The following is a 19,806-nucleotide window of genomic DNA, read 5'->3' as shown; positions in this document are numbered from 1 at the left end:
TATTTTTCGTCAACCGCCGCAGGAGTATATATTTATATACGTATATACATGTTTATATAATTCTTCATGAGAATTGCCAATACCATTGACACAACTGGATTCGCAACGGAGATAATTTTTTCAATCTTCGCAACAACAACAAAATCAAAAAATAGGACACCAATGGGGAACCATCATTGTCTTATTTCCTTTCGCATTATAAATATATACATATATATCATGTCATGACTAAAACTTACTAAACTAAATTGAGAAAAACAAATCATCGTTTCATCATCATCATTATACTTTTTTCAAAAAATGGAATGACCGGTTCACTGAGCAATACACCACAAAGTATCATTTCAAAACATCTTCTGATCATGAATACTACGATAAGGTTAATATGCATAACACAGATGATAACAAATAACAATCACCTGCTTGCCTGAATATGTGTTGACGGACTATTGTTAATTGTAAATTGCTTGGGGAAGGGGGATGGGCCGGGTTCAATGTGGTCTAGTGGTTAAGGCCAGTGGCGGATCCAGGCCCCCCCCCCCCTTGAGAAAAAAAAATAATGTAAAAGCACGTGATTTTTACCTTTTTTTGGGGTGGCCCCCCCCCCCCCTCCCTCTGACGTTCAAGGGGGGGGGTGCAAATTTTAAAATTTTCGAGGACCAAAAAAAAAATTGTTGGGCCCCCTTCCCTAAAAAATCCTGGATCCGCGCCTGGTTAAGGCATTGGCGTTCTCAGCAAGTAACCGAGTTCGATTCAAGGCAGAAAAGAAATTAAACCTTTGCAAACGAAAACATTAAAATAGGAAGCAATAGGGTCCTTGGATTTAAGCTACTCAACCATTATTTTCTAATTTCCATTTGCAATATACGTATATACATCTTGTCATGGCTACAAATTACTCAAATGAATTGAGAAAAAAAAACATCGTACCATCATCATCATCATACTTTTCTCAGCGATGAGAAGACGTCTTCTTCGAGTAATACACCACAGAGTAAAGTTCATCTGATCATGAATACTTTGATAACTAACAATAAATTGTCAGATAAAATTTTGTCATTGAAATATAATAATATTATAATAAAAATCAATCATCTGGTCCCCCAAATATGTGGTGACGGATTATTGGTAATTGTAAAATGCTCGGGGAAGGGAAATGGAGGGTTCAGCCAAGATCCATCCCACCCCTCCCCTAAGGTATTATGCCAATGTACAATCATGTTCTCTTAATAAGACCTTATTCTTGCATTAAATAAATGAATAAAACACCCTTTACATTTGTTTTAATCAGGTAAGAATGAAGACATTGCTAAAGTCAAAACCTCAACTGTGCCTTTGGCCTTTGTAAAAATCGGTGGTGCCACTGGAATCTATGTCACTGCTCTAATTTCCTCTGATGACAACCGTTGAATCCATTGGAAGATTGACGGATCACAAGTTACAGAAGCAACATCATCAATCCTCTCATTGTGTATGGTGCCATCCTCTGCACCCTAAAGGATACTGGTGGCAGCATCATTGTTGGTGGAAGCAACATCACCGGTGCCCTCAGTAGCTTTCGTGGCATCAGTTGAATCCAGAGTAACACTGACCGTGTCAGCATCCCTGGTGGATGAAACACCATCACCTCCCTTAGTGACATTTGTGACAGATGCATCAAGAACGACATCAGTGCTTGTTGCATCACGATCCGTGTCCTTCTTCAGTTCCTTGGTTGAACTTTGAATATCTTTGTTCATAGGTGGTGTGACCCCTTCCTCAACCTGGCTAACATCAAAGGTCGGATTGAACATACACATAGGATCGGGATTGTCGTCTTTGGTAGGCAACACGAAATTACCCGTGGCTCCTGGGCGCAATTTGCGTAATATGCCAGGTGACGAGGATGGCACCGTCGAGCTTACCCCACCGCTGGAAGTGCTTGCTTCTTTCTTTAGGAACTTGTCGAAACAAGTTAGCCCCCATTTCTTACGGATGTGAGGCTTCCGGACGCAGTACAGTAGAAAGATGAACAATCCTTGGAAGGAGTTGAGGACGATGAAGATTGGCTGAGCCACCTGTTGAACGCAAATGTTCCAGAAATATCATAATTACGTAAATGGCATTCCTACATGTTCTTCAGGTACTAAACATCTAAAGTGGTATTACTGGGGTATGTAATTATCATAACCGAGTTCTCAAGATACTTATTAGTAGAGAAAGATATCACACATGAGTTATTTTTTAAGCTAGTTGGCTTTACCTGACTGAATGACGGGATCAACAGAAGATATCCAGTGACCCACGTCAGACCGAGCAGAAGCAAGATGCAAATCGCGTTCTGGACGCGTTCGATAGTCTCTTGACGTTTTTCCTTAGCCTCTCTCTTAACCCGGCCAGTGATGTTGGCTGACCGGAGCAATTGTCGAACCACCAGGATGAAGATGACAATATTGATGAGGAGGATAATGGACATGGGAATCAGGAGACCGCCGATTTGAGCCCAGAATTGTAGAAAGCATCTATTGACAGTAAATATGAATTTTGTGATGTGACTGAATTAAGTACTGACTGTCTTAGAGATAGTTATACAAAATATCCATGGTCCTTGAAATATTTTATCTGAGAAATTGTAAAGGTAAATGATTTCCCATTATTTATTTATTTACTTTCCCATACATTACTAAAAACAACTGACCTTTTAGTATGTGTGGTGAAAGTGCTTTCTAAAGCTTGGATCAAAACACATATCCATGGAAGTGATACCTTAATACCAATTCCAGATCACAATTGCATACTTGCTTACTCATGAGATAGCAAAATACCAAGTGCCTAAAAACTTAAAAGGCATAAAGTAAACTCCATCCTCGTGATCGCTTTTAATTATTGCCTCATCTGTTCATCGGAAGTCATCATGTGATTATGAGATTATTACAACTATAATGGAAACAATTGGACATGTTCAGGTTGAATCATTTTGTGCCATGTGTAACATGTGTGACGACCAGTAGCGTACGCAGGATTTATTCAAGGGGGGGGGGGGGTAACCCCAATCCACCCAGCCCCCCCCCCCCCCTGCGTACGCGCCTGGTGACGACAATCGCGTCGATCAAGATTGAGCCAAGGGATGGCATGGGTATGTGGGTACACATGAAATGAGCAGAGTTGAAAGAGCAGAGGAGAAACCAAAGAACCAGCGAAGGAGAGAGCAAATAAGAGATGTAATGTGTTTCGAACGAGTAGTCTGACAAAGGTTTAGCAGGGACAGTGCAGTGATGGAAAGGTATAAAAATGAATTTACACAGTACAGTACACTAGCCTAGTCACTGTCGGATACTACTGGACTTATATTATAGACCCAACTACAAGTATTCTCTCTGGGCCAATTGATATCAACGGTTACACTTACAGATCATCTCGGGCGTAAGATTCTCTAGCAATAGCTCCGGTAAGAACCACGATTAGTGCAGGAATTCCTGAAATGACAAACGTGCTATTGTGAGGAAATAAAATGTTTATAGTTATTCATAACACGCCTACACTGGACATGGGCCTAGCTCATTCCTTTCCCGTTTCTCTGATATGCCTACTCATGTTATCGCTGTGCTGTCCAGCTCACAAATTTTTACCACGGTTATGGAGACACTACAATTTTTCTGTTAATGAATAATATCTCGAATTGTTTACTTCCTGGGGTTTAGAGTCTTGTACAAATCACATGCCATGCCGAGTATTATACATAAATTACACATAAATGGAAACCAATGACGAATTCATGGGCACAGTTAGATGACGAACAGTAAAACTTCATTAAGAGCCTATCAACTTTCATTCAACACCAACTACAATCAGTTTCTCCCCATCTCGTGTCCGACGTCAACAACAATCTCATCCTCTTTGGAGTCAACGACGACCCACTCATTACTGCCCATTCCCTGGACTACCTTAAATTTATCTTTGAAATGCACTTGAAAAGATCTTTTGCGAACAAAGCAGCTCCTGCCTTAGCCGTCGTTAGCACATATTGTGACCTCCTACATTTATGTACCCCTATTATATTGTCTGTCTATTCTCTATTTGACTCAATCTGAGAAGGATTCAACTCTGCAGTTCTCCAAACCTGAATGAAATCAAGAAGGAGAATAAGATGCCAGTTGGACTATAGTCCATCTCAATGTGATCTTTCCATACGTATTGTTCATTTAATTAGAATGGTTCAATGAATATAGTACAATGCCAGAGTTTTTGAATTACTTTGTTCATAAGAAAACATTGGGGGAAATTCCTTTGTTTAATATATGAATTGTAAAAGAATTACATTTGATCGCCCATTCTTTATTTTTGTATTGCTGAAAGTTGATCGCAGCAAAGCAGGTTATCTGACCATGCCAAATTCATACTGTCAGTACCTACATGTATATTTTAAACAAGTCTGGCAAAGGTTTCTGATCTAGAGACATTCTGTAGGTATGTACAAAACATACAAGCATTTCATGTTAAAGAGAGCACTATTCCCAGAACAAAAAAAAATAAGGAAATACATTTCTTACCCCATGCAGCTAAGAAAGCCTTGAGCATGAAATTCTGGATGTAGGTATTGAAGATCTTCACAATGGTGAGGTAGATATTGTACCCTTCTACACCCATCCATGCAATGGAGGACAAAACGAAGTAGTGAACTAGGGCCGTCAGGAACCCACAGGGTCCAGCATGGACCTCACGATAATCTCTGATAGAATCCAGAGAGATCATGATGATAAATGTCGTGTAGAGACACAGCAAGGTCAGGCACAGATAGATGAAGATCTGGTTGGTCTGTTTGGTCCTTAAATCCCTATCAAGATTGCAACATTAAATAAGGTTAGGAAAGCGTCGAAGCAATATTGTACCATACACGTACAGGTTTACCATCACGTAATTAGCAACACAGAACATAGAAACGTCAAACAACAAGAAAAAACAAAGTAAATGTAAGGGGAAAATGTTTGTAAAATGACGGAGATAACGTTATTTTGCTTTCCTTATATAATAATAACGATAATAATGGGTTCAATAGCGCTCATGTCAGTCGGATTTGACCCTCCTGGCGTCCCCTGGCTTTAGCACGGCTGCCATACGGCGCTCTAGCATTTCAAGGAATAATTCTTACCAGGTAACCATTTACTTCACCTGGGTGGAGTGTGGCAAATGTAGATCAATGTCTTGCCAAAGGACATTAGTTCGGCGGCGGGACTCAAACCGCGGACCTTGCGATCGACAGTCCGGCGACGTATCCACTCGACCACAACACCTTTAATTATATTACTGGGCACAAACCCTTAGAACGGCCATGCGTGTTGAATACAATTTATTTGGGTGTAACTATTAAGGACGATGTAAAATGGGAAATATATATATACACCAAAGATGTTCGAAACGAATATGCTTTCTATTCTATGCAAACCATTAAGCAGATGATTCGATCTACGAATATGATAGAATATCAATATATAATATTGGTACGATATAAACAAATTATTAATATTGTAACCTATTTATGACCCTCATCACACCACCCCTACACCACCAAGCAACTAATCATATGATGGTATTTTCTCTTCTTCTTCTTCTCTTCCAGTCTGACTTCCTCTTCCCCTTTATATCATGAACTGTACATTGTTGATAGTAGTTCTCAACAGTCCTGTTGGTTCAAACAGAAGTGATACCGAATAGAACTGTGCTGCAGGTTTATACGTATTTCAAAAATCATTTGATTAAGAGATACTTTAATACAAAAAGGGGGTATTTGAATTTGCAAGAATATTTAATGAATTCAAAGGTTGCATCTGTTTCATAAATTATGTAACTATTGTTTGTTCAAAAGCTAACAAATAAAATCGAAGATAAAACGACCAGAGAATAATTACATATTCTGTCCCTTTGTAGTACATTAATAATGGCATTATTTGTCTCAATGGGCTCACTTGTTCCACAGGTAGGTTGTCAATGTGACAAGAAGACTGAAAATAGAAATACAGCATCCAATGTAAGTCAGGATGTTGTAAGCCTCGATGGGTGAATCCTCCGGTCTATGGATATCCTGTAACATGAAAGAAATTGGAGCCCAAACTGAAACATATTCTTCGAATGTCTAAATAAAACTAAGTATTAGAGGCATCAGCTCTCATAAAGTCTTTGTGTCATTATTTGAAAACTGAGAAAATGGGGGCTTATTATTATAGAAAGTGGTGGAACCTCCATATTACTGATGGAAAACAAAGAAAAGAATGTCACTTTACTACCTTTCACACAAAACACCACACCTCCAAACTTTATTCGATCTCAAGAGTGAAAAAATTATTCAAATCCAATTGAAGACCAGCTCTATACTTCAGCGTTCTTCGGAAGTAAAAGGGGAATTGTAAAAGGGGAAGAGGTCGAATATTGACCGCTCGTCCACAAACACCTGTTAGTATTTTTTTAACCAACTTTTTAACCAACTATACCCCTAGGTCATCAAGAGGATTATCACACTATGTCTCTAGCAACCTACTGCGTTTTATATCGTTAGTAGGGCTACAGTTGTCCGGGGAGTAGTTAAATGGTAAGAATGGATATAATAATTGCCTAATTGTTTTTTACTGACCACTATAACAGCGAAGTTGGTAAGATGATCACACGCACAGCGCACTCTCTCCTCATCATAGCGCTCATCAGATGATGTAATTCCAGAAACAAGAACACACCCATCTTGGGACCAATCTTTCTGCTCCTCATCCCAGAATGAACAATTGGGATTCACGTATCCAGACTACATAACAACAACAACAACAAAAACATCAAGAAATGCATAGACCCATAATAACATTAGTTAAACAAGGCATGAAAGAAGAATGACTGATAATTTGATTGTCAGTTTAAAAGCCCATTTGTCTTGAGAGGAATCAAACACATGAGTTAAAAAAGAAAAAAATAGACTGAAATACAAATAATGTTTAAATTTATCCCCTATATATATATATTTATATGTGTGTGTGCAGGCGCGTACGCAGAGGAGGGGGGGGGGTTAAACCACCCCTTCAGTTTTTTGTATGTATATGTTTTTTGAGAAACCCCCCCCCCCCCCTTATGAGTGGTGATTTTTTTTTCCTAATGGACGACCTAATGAGATGACCTTACCCCCTCCCCCAACGAAACAGAATGACCGGTCAAATTTTTAAATTTCGTGACCCCCCCCCCAAAAAAAAAAATATATCCTCTTACCCCCCCCCCCCCCCCCCCCCCCGCTTATTCAGCGACTGGCTGATTAGTTGCGAAATTTTTGGGACAAAAAAAAAATGTCCTCTTACCCCCCCCCCCCCCCTCGCGTATTCAGCGGCTGGCTGAGTCGTTGCGAAATTTTTGGCCCGATTTCAAAATGTTAACCCCCCCCCCCCCTTGAACAAATCCTGCTTACGCCACTGTGTTTGTGTCTAGAAATTTAATTCTCTATAAATACTGCTAAAGGTAGATTACAAATACGTTAACATGTTAAAAAATCGTTATTCTGAGATGTTATTGTTATAATAATAATAATAATACTAATTGCGCTTTTATATATAAAAAATTCATTGCATTTTCCCCCGGCCCCCAACAGGAAAAATTCCTCTGTGTGGCCATGTTTTGAACCATAATGCATGGCCCTACAGAGGAATTTTTCCTTTTAGGGGCCGGGGGAAAATGCAATGAATTTTTGACAATTTTTTGCATTTTCTTCGTTTTGGGGGATTTGTGGAAGGGGCCGCGTATCCTAGCAAACACTTCGTACAGACATGATTCAGGGGCTAAGCAATGGCCTCGTTACTGTGAGGCCCCAGGATAAAAATCGTGTCGATCAGCTATATATTAGTGCCCTTTTGTGAGGCATTAATCCTCATTACTGTCAATTATGATTTAAGGACGTAGGTTCCCTAGCTGATTAGCATAGTAGCACACATATGATTTAGCAGTCACGCAAAACAAAAACTCGCAAATTAATATTCAATAAAATCTGAGAACGTATGCCATTATCTAGATCTATTAGAAATAAATAATTTGTTAAGATCCTTCCCTAAACTGGGGTAAAAATAAATATTCCACCATTATGACCAAAAGTGTACATCTATGATGTCTCTTAGCGCTTACAGATATAATATTACCCCGGCCATTGGTTTCAATTCTTGCCCTCAAATAAAGTGTACACAATCTCCACTCCCTGGGGAGCATACCACGCAGGAGTTACTTGACGCTCAAAACTGTTTGACCAAATAATGACGGTCGCATCTTACCAGGTACCCATTAAACACCTGGGTAGAGAGTAGCAGGTGCAGTTAATATCTTGCCAAAGTATATTAGTGCCGTGTCGAAATTCGAACCCTCGACCTTCGCACTCTAGTCAAGCGCATTAAGCCACTCGACCAAGACACTATAGCTCTTACCATTATTGTAGTGAAGGTAAAATTGATGAATTCGGTCAAGGCTGCTACTTTCCCTTGACCAATACTGAGAGAAATCACGAGCGAGTTAGCCGATCGATTGAAGCCTTCATTATCTGCACTGATTGTGCGCAATGATTTTGAAATGAACAGAGCTGGAGATGAAAATACATTGAAGTTGACCCGGACGTATTCAACACTGCCATTCGACGGCGATCCTGAGAGTGGGACCGCGGACGAAATGACGGATGAAACTGAAGGTGGAATGTTGACCTGAGCGATGATGTCTGGTCTGGTAGCAATGATGTCATAGCGGTCATCTTGGGTTGGAGCACCGATGGTAATATTGGACTTGGTCAGGTCAGAAAGACTGTATCCAGCTAGCGAAATTACAAGACCGCTCATTACGTCGTCAGCAAGTACACTCTGAGCCTGTGAATTAGAACTTCAATTATTATTGTTATTATCATTATTATTATTATTGTTATTATTTGTATTATTATTATTATTATTACTATTATTATTATTATTATTATTATTATTATTATTAATTGTATTATTATTATTATAATTATTATTGTTATTATCATTCTCATCTTCATCAATATTTGCATATTACTATCATTGTGATCATCATTATTATTGTATTTATTTATTTATTTGTTATTATCATCCATATTATCTGAAATTAGGAAGTGAGAGAGGGAACCTTTGCTCATGCACGATGTAAAATGTTCTCCCTTGACAAATTCGTAAAGGCAGATCATTTAAGGTGTTCAAACGTATATTAAATGTATATTATTATTTATATTTCGATTGGAATATACTTAATTGTTCCCTTTTTTAATCTTCTGTAGCCTGTTTAAAATTCAGATGCTTTGATGGGGTTTATGTGATTGCACTAGTGCACCTTCAGTATATGATTCAAGTGGCTTTGGCGCCTTACAAATCTAATATTATTATCATTATCATTATCATCATTACATCATTACTATCATTACTATATTTGTATTTGTATTGATATAATATCATTATGACTTATTTACACCAGTTTGATTGTTATCATTATTATCATTATTACTAGTATAATTATAATAGTTCATATTATTATTATAATCATTGTTTTCATTGTCATTATTATTATCACTATTATTCTTATCATTTTAATCATGATTGATAATGATTGAAAATGAGGCGAATAGCACCATGCACAGACGTTTAAGTAATGCATCCCCCAAATTCAAAATGTGTTGTAACCCGCACACATAAATGCACAAATAATGATGTTGTTTGGTAGATCTTTTTTAAACTATAAAGAAAAATTGTGAAAGTGCCGCGACTTGTTGGACACCAGATTGAATAGGACCACAATAGATTAATGGCAGTGTCAGGATTTATATACATTTTTTGGTAATATCCATGCAAAAAAAAGGGCTAACTTGGACATGAAATTCTATATTCTGGTATACTGGTTGAAATCAAATTATTTTTTCATAACTTATGATATTAATGTAAAATCACCTGTACGGCTACATTTGGCTGCTGAATGTTGAGCATCCCACCATCGGCAACCTGAACATGATTGATTTGTTCCTCAAAAGCCTGGACAAACTTACTTATTGCCCCACCTTCTTCCTCTGCGGCTTCAAGCTCTTCGGTTTCTACCTGAGCTATATTGCTCACAATACTCGTTATAGACTTTGTTACCTGTCAATTCAATCACAAAAGAAGAAGATGATTTAAACCATAATAGGAGAAATCTCAAAAATCAAAATGAATGACAATAGGGTATTAAATAACATGACAGCCCTAGCACAGCTGTAATTTTAAAGCTATTACACAACTTCTGGCAGAACAAACCGTCGAGGGGTCAAAAAGATATGAAAGGACAGTTAAAGACCTAAATCTGTATTGGAAAAAATTAAATATTATACAAATTTTCCGAAAAGAGCCTGATGCGGGGTTAGGCTCTAGGAAATTCTTCATTCACAGTAGTTTAGCTTCAAGGCGTCAAATATTGTTAAAAACGGTTATGGGATTTACCTCTTTCACATTCTATAAACAATTTATATATGTATCGGAGGGAAGACTTCCATTTTTCCCATGAGATATTTATCGAACATAATAAAATTCATCAACCATCGCAACGTCATATTCAATAGGATCGGTCTGGCATCGTGCATAATACCTCTTCACTAGTAAGATTTTGCTTCACAATGTTTGATGTTATCTCTGCCACAAACATGATGTCATCGGATGTGATATCTTCGATGTTGGAAGTAATGTATGCAACTTGCTGGCTCACTTCACCTGCGTTTTCTTCACTTACGATTACCTAAAATTTGAGGGGAAACTATCATTACAGCATGTAAACATTGAGTTGAGTGATAAAACTTTCCCTCCTAGGGCCCGCCCCCCCCCCTCCCCCACTCAGTGTTATTTAGGCAACGCGTATGCATGTTCCCTCTCTTTGAAATCACCCCCTAAGTCCGCTGTGTAAAGTCAATACGGGCCGATTTTTTTTTTTTTGGGGGGGGGTATTATGAGCCGGACTTTGTTGCGTGAAAAGTACCCCTTTACCGAAGGCGTTGTTTTTTTCTGCTGCACAGATTGGGGCTTTTTTTTTTTAAAGGGGTCTTGATTTAACCCTAACCCTAACCCTAACCCAATCCCTAAACTTTCCCATAGGCTCAACACGCACCTGGCCCCAATCTGTGCCGCAGAAAAAAATAACGCTTACCGGAGAGGGGGAGGGGCAGGTCTTAGGGTAACATCAACAATTAGCGAACGCGTCCCCCTTACAATATTGCAATGACACATAAGTAGGTTTTTTCTCCACATACCATCTTAATTTTAACAAAAATTAAGAATGTGTCCTATAATATCTAATTTCACAACTCATGAACCGGAAAATGTTAGATAATTTCCGGATAAATTATCGCTACGGTTGTCAAATGATTTTAATCAGACCAACATCTTATAAATGCAATACTTCGGTAAAATTCTACTAGTGTCAAACTATTTCATGGTTTTCAATGCCGTATCAAGAGTGCTCCTATTTTAGTATTGTCAATGAATATGACAGAGAATATGCTGCCGCCTTGAACACAAATCTTCCAATCCATTTGTGAATGGAATGATATTAAAACAATCAGTATAGTTGATTGAACATGGGCTATTCATTACCTGTTAGGCATGATTTCATAGTTTTCAAATGTAAAGTAAGGATACACTCTTTACAACAAATTTAATAAGAATGGAACATGAATGTCTATTGTGTAAAATTGTACACATTACTGGTTAAAAATACTGTAACGAATCGGGTGATCGGTTTTTTATAATTATTTTTGTTTCTTTTCAGGTAGTAATTATTAGTGGTATCTACAACATACTAAACACAAATGCACTACATATGAAGGTTATTAAAAAGCCTTTTTTCAATGATCGAAATATGAAAAGAAAATTTTAAAAAACCTGTGCAATTTCTGTGAGAATATCTGTGACATTTCTAAATGGTCCGCAATTATCCACAGGATACCACTGGCTCTGGGTAATACCATCGCCAAAACACAGAGCCCGTCCAATCGGTTCATTGGCTGTTCGGTATATAAACAAATACACATATATTTATATGTATATCAAAATAACACTGACAAACAATTATTACCATATACTAACAAAGAAGGAGACATAATGAAAGTAAAGAATAATCGTCTATGATTACAATTTTCTCGAGAAATTCATGACTCTGGCGGATCTAGAATAGATATAAATCGAAATCTGAGGGATGGGGGCTTGGGGTTCCTGCATTTATTTTCTACGTGTGCCTCGCTTAAATTCATTTTTATTCATGTACCAGTTTGGAGGCTGGAATATCTATAGGAAGGGGCTTTTAGACTCCATTCACCTATCTTGATTCGCTAATGTTTAATAACGAAGTGAAATAAACTACATCGGTTGAGCATCATGAACACAAGGATATTTTGGAAACGATATTGCGAGTAATGAGTGGTTTTCTATCGCGCAGTTGCCATTCATTAACACGTCACCAAAAAAAACGCAGCGTTTTTATTTTGCAGCGTATTACCGCGCCATATCTGCACAAGCCTATATATTGATCGTGCTATTCAACCTATTCCCCTATCTTATTCCTCAAATTAAAAATGAAGGAAAGACCATCAAAACCAACCTTGAGTAGTGTTGAATGGACACATTCCTGTTGAATTCGCCCACGTTCCGTTTTCACCCACAGGAAATTCGACTTTTTCAAAACGAGGAGATATCCATGAGATATTCTGGCAAATAGCTTTACAAAAAGAATGAATAAAAAGTGTTAAGACAAAGCCCTCGACAAATTTCAATTCCATGTTTGTTTATGCATTTAAAATGAATTACTGCAAACTGTGCAGGTATTCCTTTTTCCAAGAAGTGCCCGATGCTAGGGAAGCGAAACGTGCAGCGAGACGGCGACTTGTTTAATTCGCCAATGCGCCATTATGAAGACGGGAAGGTCAGAAGGCGAATCGTCAAAACACGTCAAGGCGCCATATGTTTAAGTAGAGAAGCGAGAAGGCGTGTAATAACAACTTGCTAAAGCCACTTTCACACTGGATCTGCGTAGAGTTGCGTAGTGTGGCGTACCGAGTACGCCGAAATTAGGCTGCGTATTCATGAAAAAAATGTTGCTTCGGCTTAGTCCCTGCTTAGAATATGCGTAGATTGGCGTACTTTTACGTTGGCCTGGCGTAAAGGTACGCACGTAGGATCTAGGAGGCATTTTAAACGCTTTTACTGCCTCGTCGGACTGGCGTAGGGTACGTAGCGTACTACTGTGTAGGCGTGGCGTACAGTAGTGTAGTGTTGCGTAGACTTGTGTACAAAATGCGTACTTTAGTAGTGTCTATAGTCTCAACGCCGAAAGTATGCAACAAAAAAAAAACGTGTTTAATTGTTGCGTTCATCTTGCGTACCCCTTTGCGTCCCTCAGCGTATATTTATGTAGGCCATCGTAGGGCAGCGTAAGCTCGGCGTAGTCGATACGTAACACTACGCAACGCTACGTATGGCCCGGTGTGAAAGAGGCTTAAGGCGCCCTGTTTACGCTGAGAAAGACTCTTTCTCGTCTTATACACAGGCACGTAGCCACGGAGGGGGGGGGGGGGCACGGGGGGCACGTGCCCCCCCCCCCCTAAAATTTCCAGGATCGGTTGAAATTTTGTAGACCCCTTTTTTGACCTCGATCGATTACATGTATGTGCCCCCCCCCCCAAACATCAAACTCTGGCTACGTGCCTGCTTATACAAGGCTTTAAAGGTAACACTTAACAATGTTAAATCTGAGATGCACGGCCCTACGTATTATCAGTGTCTGCGATATGGTGCAATATTGAAGCCCTAAACAAATTGCGCTTCAAAAAATGATCAAGAAGTGTCTCAAAATAGTAAAAATCTTTGAGTGACCGGTTTTCCCAGACTCCCCCAAAACACTGTAGTGTTATGAAAGCCGTTAGAAAAATGCAAAATTTGATTTCGATTTCCAATCATAAATATCTTGATAATCAGACAGGCGATCGGCGTGTAAAAGTCATGGGGTTCCTGACTTACCTAAAAGTTAATAATTATCATTGCATTATGAGCCAAATTCAGTTTTTTTTGGTCTAAATTTCAAAGAGAAAATCACATTTCTAGAAGGTTTATTTTCTGCCCTTTCATATGACACCTCCATCAGGAAAAAAGAGCCAGGAATAACAAAGTTCTGTTTGTTTAAAGTAATACCTGCATTTCAAACACTGGTTGTTGCTACGGCAGGCAGCCAGTTTGAACGAATTAGTTTACTAAAATTATGGAAATGCATTACTTTAAACAAACAGAAAAGTGATTTTCTTGTTTAAATTCAGATACCGTTCGCTAAATTATACGTTCTGCGTTTCAAATTACCTACGTACCACACTATTAGGTGGCGTTTCCGGCATAGCCCTACCATCTCCCCTTAGGAGGCCCATGTCAAAAAAATGCTTTCAATGAGTAGTAACACAAATGCGGGGTAAAATTACATTTTTCGCTTCACCTACCCGAATAAAATGCACAAGGCGTTTTTTCGTTTTTTTTCAACGACCGGTTCCCCCACAAATATAAGAAATGGTTATGTCTCTGAATATATATCAACCGTCTCAAAACCGATTTTTATCAAAGATGATTTTGTCATTTAAATTGTATGCTCTTTCAAATTTGTCACTCATTTTTTCATTATCTCACCTAAAGATTATTTTCTGTAGTGCCCTCTATACCGAAATTCAATTATACCTTTAATATATGTTACAATAGATTTCCATACCTGTACTACACGAAACACCATCAAAACCGGCTGCACATTGACATGCATTGTTCTCCCAGGTACCTCCGTTCTGACATGGGTCGCTCCCAGAACAATTAACTGCACAGAGGAGAGGAAACATCCTTAATTTCAAGACGAAGCTTTACACTTACCCCCCCCCCCCCGAACGTTATGCTTTTATTATAAAACAAGCTTATTATCAGTGTGGACTTCCCCTTTAATGAACGGGAGGCCGGACTAATTTTCGGGGGGAATGTATTTGTTCTTGAGGATGCTTGTCCTTGGTTGTCCTTAGACCATATTTGTCCTATATGTTAAGGGGGTAGTTGTCCTCCGGTGTAATTGTTCACAGGAGGGGGGTTAAAGATGCAGATAATTAAAGCAGTATGGAATTCAGTATGCCTATAATAATTTGATTTAGAAAAAAAGCAAAGCCAAATATTTAATAGTTCCATCCAGATTAAACATATCGTCCACGGGTGGGGGTAATTGTCTTTTGGGGTTGGTTGTCCCCGGGGGGGGGATACTTTTCAGGGGGGATAATTGTTCTTAGTGACGGTGCCCCAAGGATGGCGGCGATTAGGATAAAAACAGAAATTAGTGATATTTTTCTGCACGACAAAGGGGAGTGTCATCCGCGACTACACTGACTAAATTTCCAATCTGAGATTCGCATGGATGCAGTGCTCTCATACTTAAAACCTTCATAACTTTCCAGTTATTATTCCGATTCATTTCAAACTTTCGCCATTCTGTTTCTTTGTTTGTTTTTCTTTCATTCAAATGCATTTATTACAAGGTTTTGATTGCCCTATAAGATCAATGTAAAGGCTTGATGAAACACACCCAGGTAATTTGCAAGGGTGAATAGAGTCTACAGTTGAATATATCGTTTATGGCACCGTGACCTACTTCTTCGCTGACTTGCACACGACACTTCAATCTCCTTGTATGGTGGGTCAGGACTTGGAGCGATGCACGTTTGTGGTTGCAGTCCAAAACCTGCATTGTACAGGTAAGCGATACGTACACTAATTCCAACTCCGTAAACCAGAGCGGTGAACAATGTCTCTTCTGCACATGTTACTTGCGTAGCTGATTCGCTTTTCAGCTCGTGACTACCTTCCTCTATGGTCACCCAACGACTACAAATCACTCGGTTGTCGCTGGTGACGAGATCGTACTCGAAGAGCCATGGTACCTATTAGTTGAGTTAATATGAGAAACAACCTATTTAAAACAATAAGGAAAAGATAACGCAGCATATTCTTGATCACTTTTTAATCGAAATGTATAGGTAGAAAAGGAGCAAACATGCAGACTGAAAGAGGTGTATTAATGGATTTTTTTTTAATAAAGGGAGGAGGAAACTTGTACGACCAATTAAAACATACATGCTTGTAACGAGGAAATGTAATCAGGGTACTAGCGGGCGGTTATACTACAGTGCGTCCCAGAAAAAAACGAAACCGACAATTATCGATGTTTTATCATAACTTAGACACATTTATAATTAATAAATGACACATATTTGGAAAGCTTAGATCCTCTTCTTTCATTTGATTACAATGAATTCGAAGAGAGGAAACCAACAAGTCATTTGGCGGACGGTATCTGAATTTCAAAGAGAAAATCACATTTCTAAAAAGCTGAGTTTCTGCCCTTTCATATGACACCTCAATCAGAAAAAAAATGAGCAAGGAATGACAAAGTTCTGTTTGCTTAAAGTAGTGCTTGCATTTCCATAATTTTATCAAACGAATTCGTTTTCACTGGCTGGCTGCCGTAGCAACAAGTAGAATTGACAAAAGATTTAACTCCGTTTCGTTGACAATCAGCCATGCATGAAGTCTTTCGTCTACGGCTGATTGTCAACGAAACGGAGTTAAGTCTTTTGTTAATTCCGTTTGTTGCTACGACAGGCAGCCAGTGAAAACAAATTCGTTTGATAAAATTATGGAAATGCAAGCACTAATGTAAACAAACAGAACTTTGTTATTCCTAGCTCATTTTTCTTAACTGAGGTGTCATATGAAAGGGCAGAAACTCAAATTTCTGGAAATGTGATTTTCTCTTTGAAATTCAGATACCGTCCGCCAAATGACTTTTTGGTATCCTCTCTTCAAAATTGATTTTAGTCACTCATGCGTGAAATATGAATCATATGAGTTGCATCAAATGAAAGAGGAGGAAAGTTATAAAGCTTTCCAAATATGTGTCATGTATCAAATATAATTGTGATTAAGTTGTGATAAAACATCGATAATTCTCGGTTTCGTTTTTTCTGAGACGCACTGTAGTGTGCTTATTTTTGGGGGCGACGGAGCCTGCGTCGGTAAAAAAAAATGTGACTATATCGTCGGGAGTGCGAAGCGTCCATCCTGCGAATGAATAGTTTCGTTTTTCACGACTGCACCGAACTGGCCAATTTGATCACGTAATCACCAACTTGATCGCCTGACATGCCTGATCATTTCGATCTTGGTCAATCTTGGTCAAAAAATCAAGTTTGCCTACGAAAAAGTCTTTCGTACATGGGCCCTACAGCAAACTTGACGGTAAAACACCCCGAAAACCGTCGTAGATTTTCGATGACCGACGAACCTCCAGTTACGAGCATGCGCAGACAGGTTCAATACCTAACTTTACCGTCGTAGGCTCCGTCGTCACCCAAAACGAAAGCACATTCATGCCTTAGTCACACCGCCGAATCTACTCCAACCGACCGATGCGTGGCCATTCTTTGTGAAGTGAACTTTGTTCGGTATACATTATTGATGGTCTGGTGTTGGTTGGTCTCGTCAGTGTGCCTGGAGTGGTAGTCCTGAATGGTTTGGACAAGGGAACTAATTAGCTCTCTGACTAACTTTCCTGTTCCTCTGCAGAGACAATGTAGAATTGAACTAATATTGGACTAAACATCTTACCTCGTTGTACTTGTAGTTGTCAAACTCGATGTTATGAGTCGCATTGCATTCAGATATCACACCGATATGGACTGTGGAGATCCCTGCTGCGGAGAAGTTTAACACAGGAAATTCCACACGCGAGACATATTGCTCCCAAGGAGTGACTAACAGCATGGCTGGATCCCCCCCGCTTTGGTCTGTGGTCCCACCTTTCGAGTACTGCATCACCATGACTGGTTTGGTCGCTGATATTGAAGTCATGCTCTGATTGGCAATATCTCCTAGGTAGTGCTCCCCCATGTTCAAGTCTATTTCATAATTTCCCAATGATACCTTTGTATCGTTTCTCCCGGCAACAACTTGGAATTGATATCCGGACAGTCGATTGGCGAACGGACTTAGTAAAAATGAACGTCCCCAGCGATCAAATGAAACTAGCTGTTCGGCGATGTGATCGCAAAAATTAGCACCATCAGGAACGTTTGGACAATTGCCACCGATAGTCACTGCAATCGACGTATTGGCGGTAATTCTTGTTCCTATGATATCGTCGTGCAGTAGTTTAAGTTTTAATGTTTCATATGGTCTCAAGCTACATATAATAACACTTCCCGGTGAATGCCATTCACCACGAAATTCCACTCTACCGGTCAATTCTATTTTAAGTTCAGTCGGTTCGTTAATTGCAGACAATAGAACAACACCCCCTCTTGGTTCCGTAAGGGTCGCGATAAAGTATTCCTTACCCATATGCTTGATCGGTAACACTGTGAACATTGCCATGGAACTAAATTTGCTATTGTAAGCCGTCACTGAGACATCTTGATCGGACTTCACCACAACCGTAGCGTTCGTTACATTTGCTACCCCAGTCGTGGCAAGGTCGGGAGAAAGCACGAGATCATAGGGTGCTGATCCGGGTTCAAGCGTGAAATTGAAACCCACACTCCTCAACGGCACATTGACCGTAACGGAAGTGACGTTGGTTGAAATGGCCTCCACAATGACGCCAATCGTAGGTTGGGTCTGACTTTCGACGAAATTTGGCGGGAAGGCGAACACGAATTCTCTACCGAGATTGTCGGCTTCAAACGGTGCTACAGGTACAATTGTATATTCGAAATGAGAAGAAAAGATCAATGAGGTGTCATTAATATGGTAACCATCGCTCAAGAATGTGGGACAGTTGAGAATAATCACCTTAATCGCATGAAACCGTAATGTAAACCCAAATTAAGTGTAATTTATAATCTACACAATCTCAATCATTCAAAGGTCATCGAATGTTTTTCTAGGCAAGTATACGCAAATACGGATATTTAGTGTTGTTATTATCTATTATTAATAACTTTTTGTTATATTTTGCCTCCTTTCTTAAACCGATGACTTTTTAATTGTATTCATTATATCTCGCATCAAAAATATACTGGATTTTGATTGGTTGAGAGCTCTTCACGTGACCAGAAATATTTCAACCATTTTAAGGTTGCTCTGAAAAAAAAGTTATATTTGAGAGTAATTTTTCGAATTTCGTTAAAATTGTAAATTATGAAAATGTTATTTTTGTGTGATAATTTGTTTAACTTTAATAAATGCTATAACAATTGAAAATCTTTAAAAATTAAAAAAAATAAGATATTACCCCCCCCCCCGGAAAATTATCCCCCGAGGACAACAACCCCTGAGGACAATTACCCCTCGAAAAATACCCCCCATCCCCACCCCTCCCCCACCCTCCCCCCCCCCCGAGAACAATTACCCCCAATCCAATTAATCACTTCCACTGTGAATGAACATGGGGTTAATTATCGGGGGGGGGGTTTCCACGGGGGGGGGGGTAATTATCCACGGGAGGTAATTTTCCTAGGGGTAATTTTCCGGGGGATAATTGTCCTCGGTGGGTACTTGTCCATGGGAGTAAATATCTACGGGGGTATTTATCCACGGGGGTAATTGTCCATAGGGGGATAGTTTTCCACGGGGGGGGGGATAATTATCCACGGGGCCTACAAATTGATAAACAGATACAATCGTAACCTGTATACGTGTATTCAATGTTACTTACCCCCAACTGCAATGTGGATGAGGGATGTCATCCAAAGAATGAGGAGAAGCTGGACAACTGAGTGAGTTTTTCCGAAAAACTTCGTCA

At 39.3% G+C, this 19,806-nt stretch overlaps 1 protein-coding gene across 1 annotated transcript; it reads right to left on the bottom strand.

The window, feature by feature from the left end:
- Positions 1 to 1,431: 1,431 nt before the first annotated feature.
- LOC105441161 (adhesion G-protein coupled receptor G7-like) lies at positions 1,432 to 18,752 on the bottom strand. Its single transcript, XM_030987529.1, has 14 exons — positions 17,673 to 18,752; positions 15,658 to 15,946; positions 14,746 to 14,844; positions 12,601 to 12,717; positions 11,886 to 12,007; positions 10,600 to 10,746; positions 9,933 to 10,118; positions 8,415 to 8,843; positions 6,605 to 6,769; positions 5,943 to 6,058; positions 4,530 to 4,813; positions 3,389 to 3,455; positions 2,243 to 2,501; positions 1,432 to 2,057 (listed from the first exon to the last, which is right to left on the bottom strand). Exons 1-14 carry the CDS (start codon positions 18,435 to 18,437, stop codon positions 1,494 to 1,496), a joined length of 3,609 nt encoding a protein of 1,202 aa, XP_030843389.1. The 5' UTR covers positions 18,438 to 18,752; the 3' UTR covers positions 1,432 to 1,493.
- Between the last annotated feature and the right edge of the window lie 1,054 nt (positions 18,753 to 19,806).

The sequence above is a fragment of the Strongylocentrotus purpuratus genome, unplaced genomic scaffold (assembly GCF_000002235.5).
Source record: "Strongylocentrotus purpuratus isolate Spur 01 unplaced genomic scaffold, Spur_5.0 spur5_scaffold_16, whole genome shotgun sequence".
In the NCBI taxonomy this organism is placed as follows: domain Eukaryota; kingdom Metazoa; phylum Echinodermata; class Echinoidea; order Camarodonta; family Strongylocentrotidae; genus Strongylocentrotus; species Strongylocentrotus purpuratus.
Note: the sequence above shows the minus strand (reverse complement) of the source record. Positions and strands in the feature narration are given on the sequence as shown.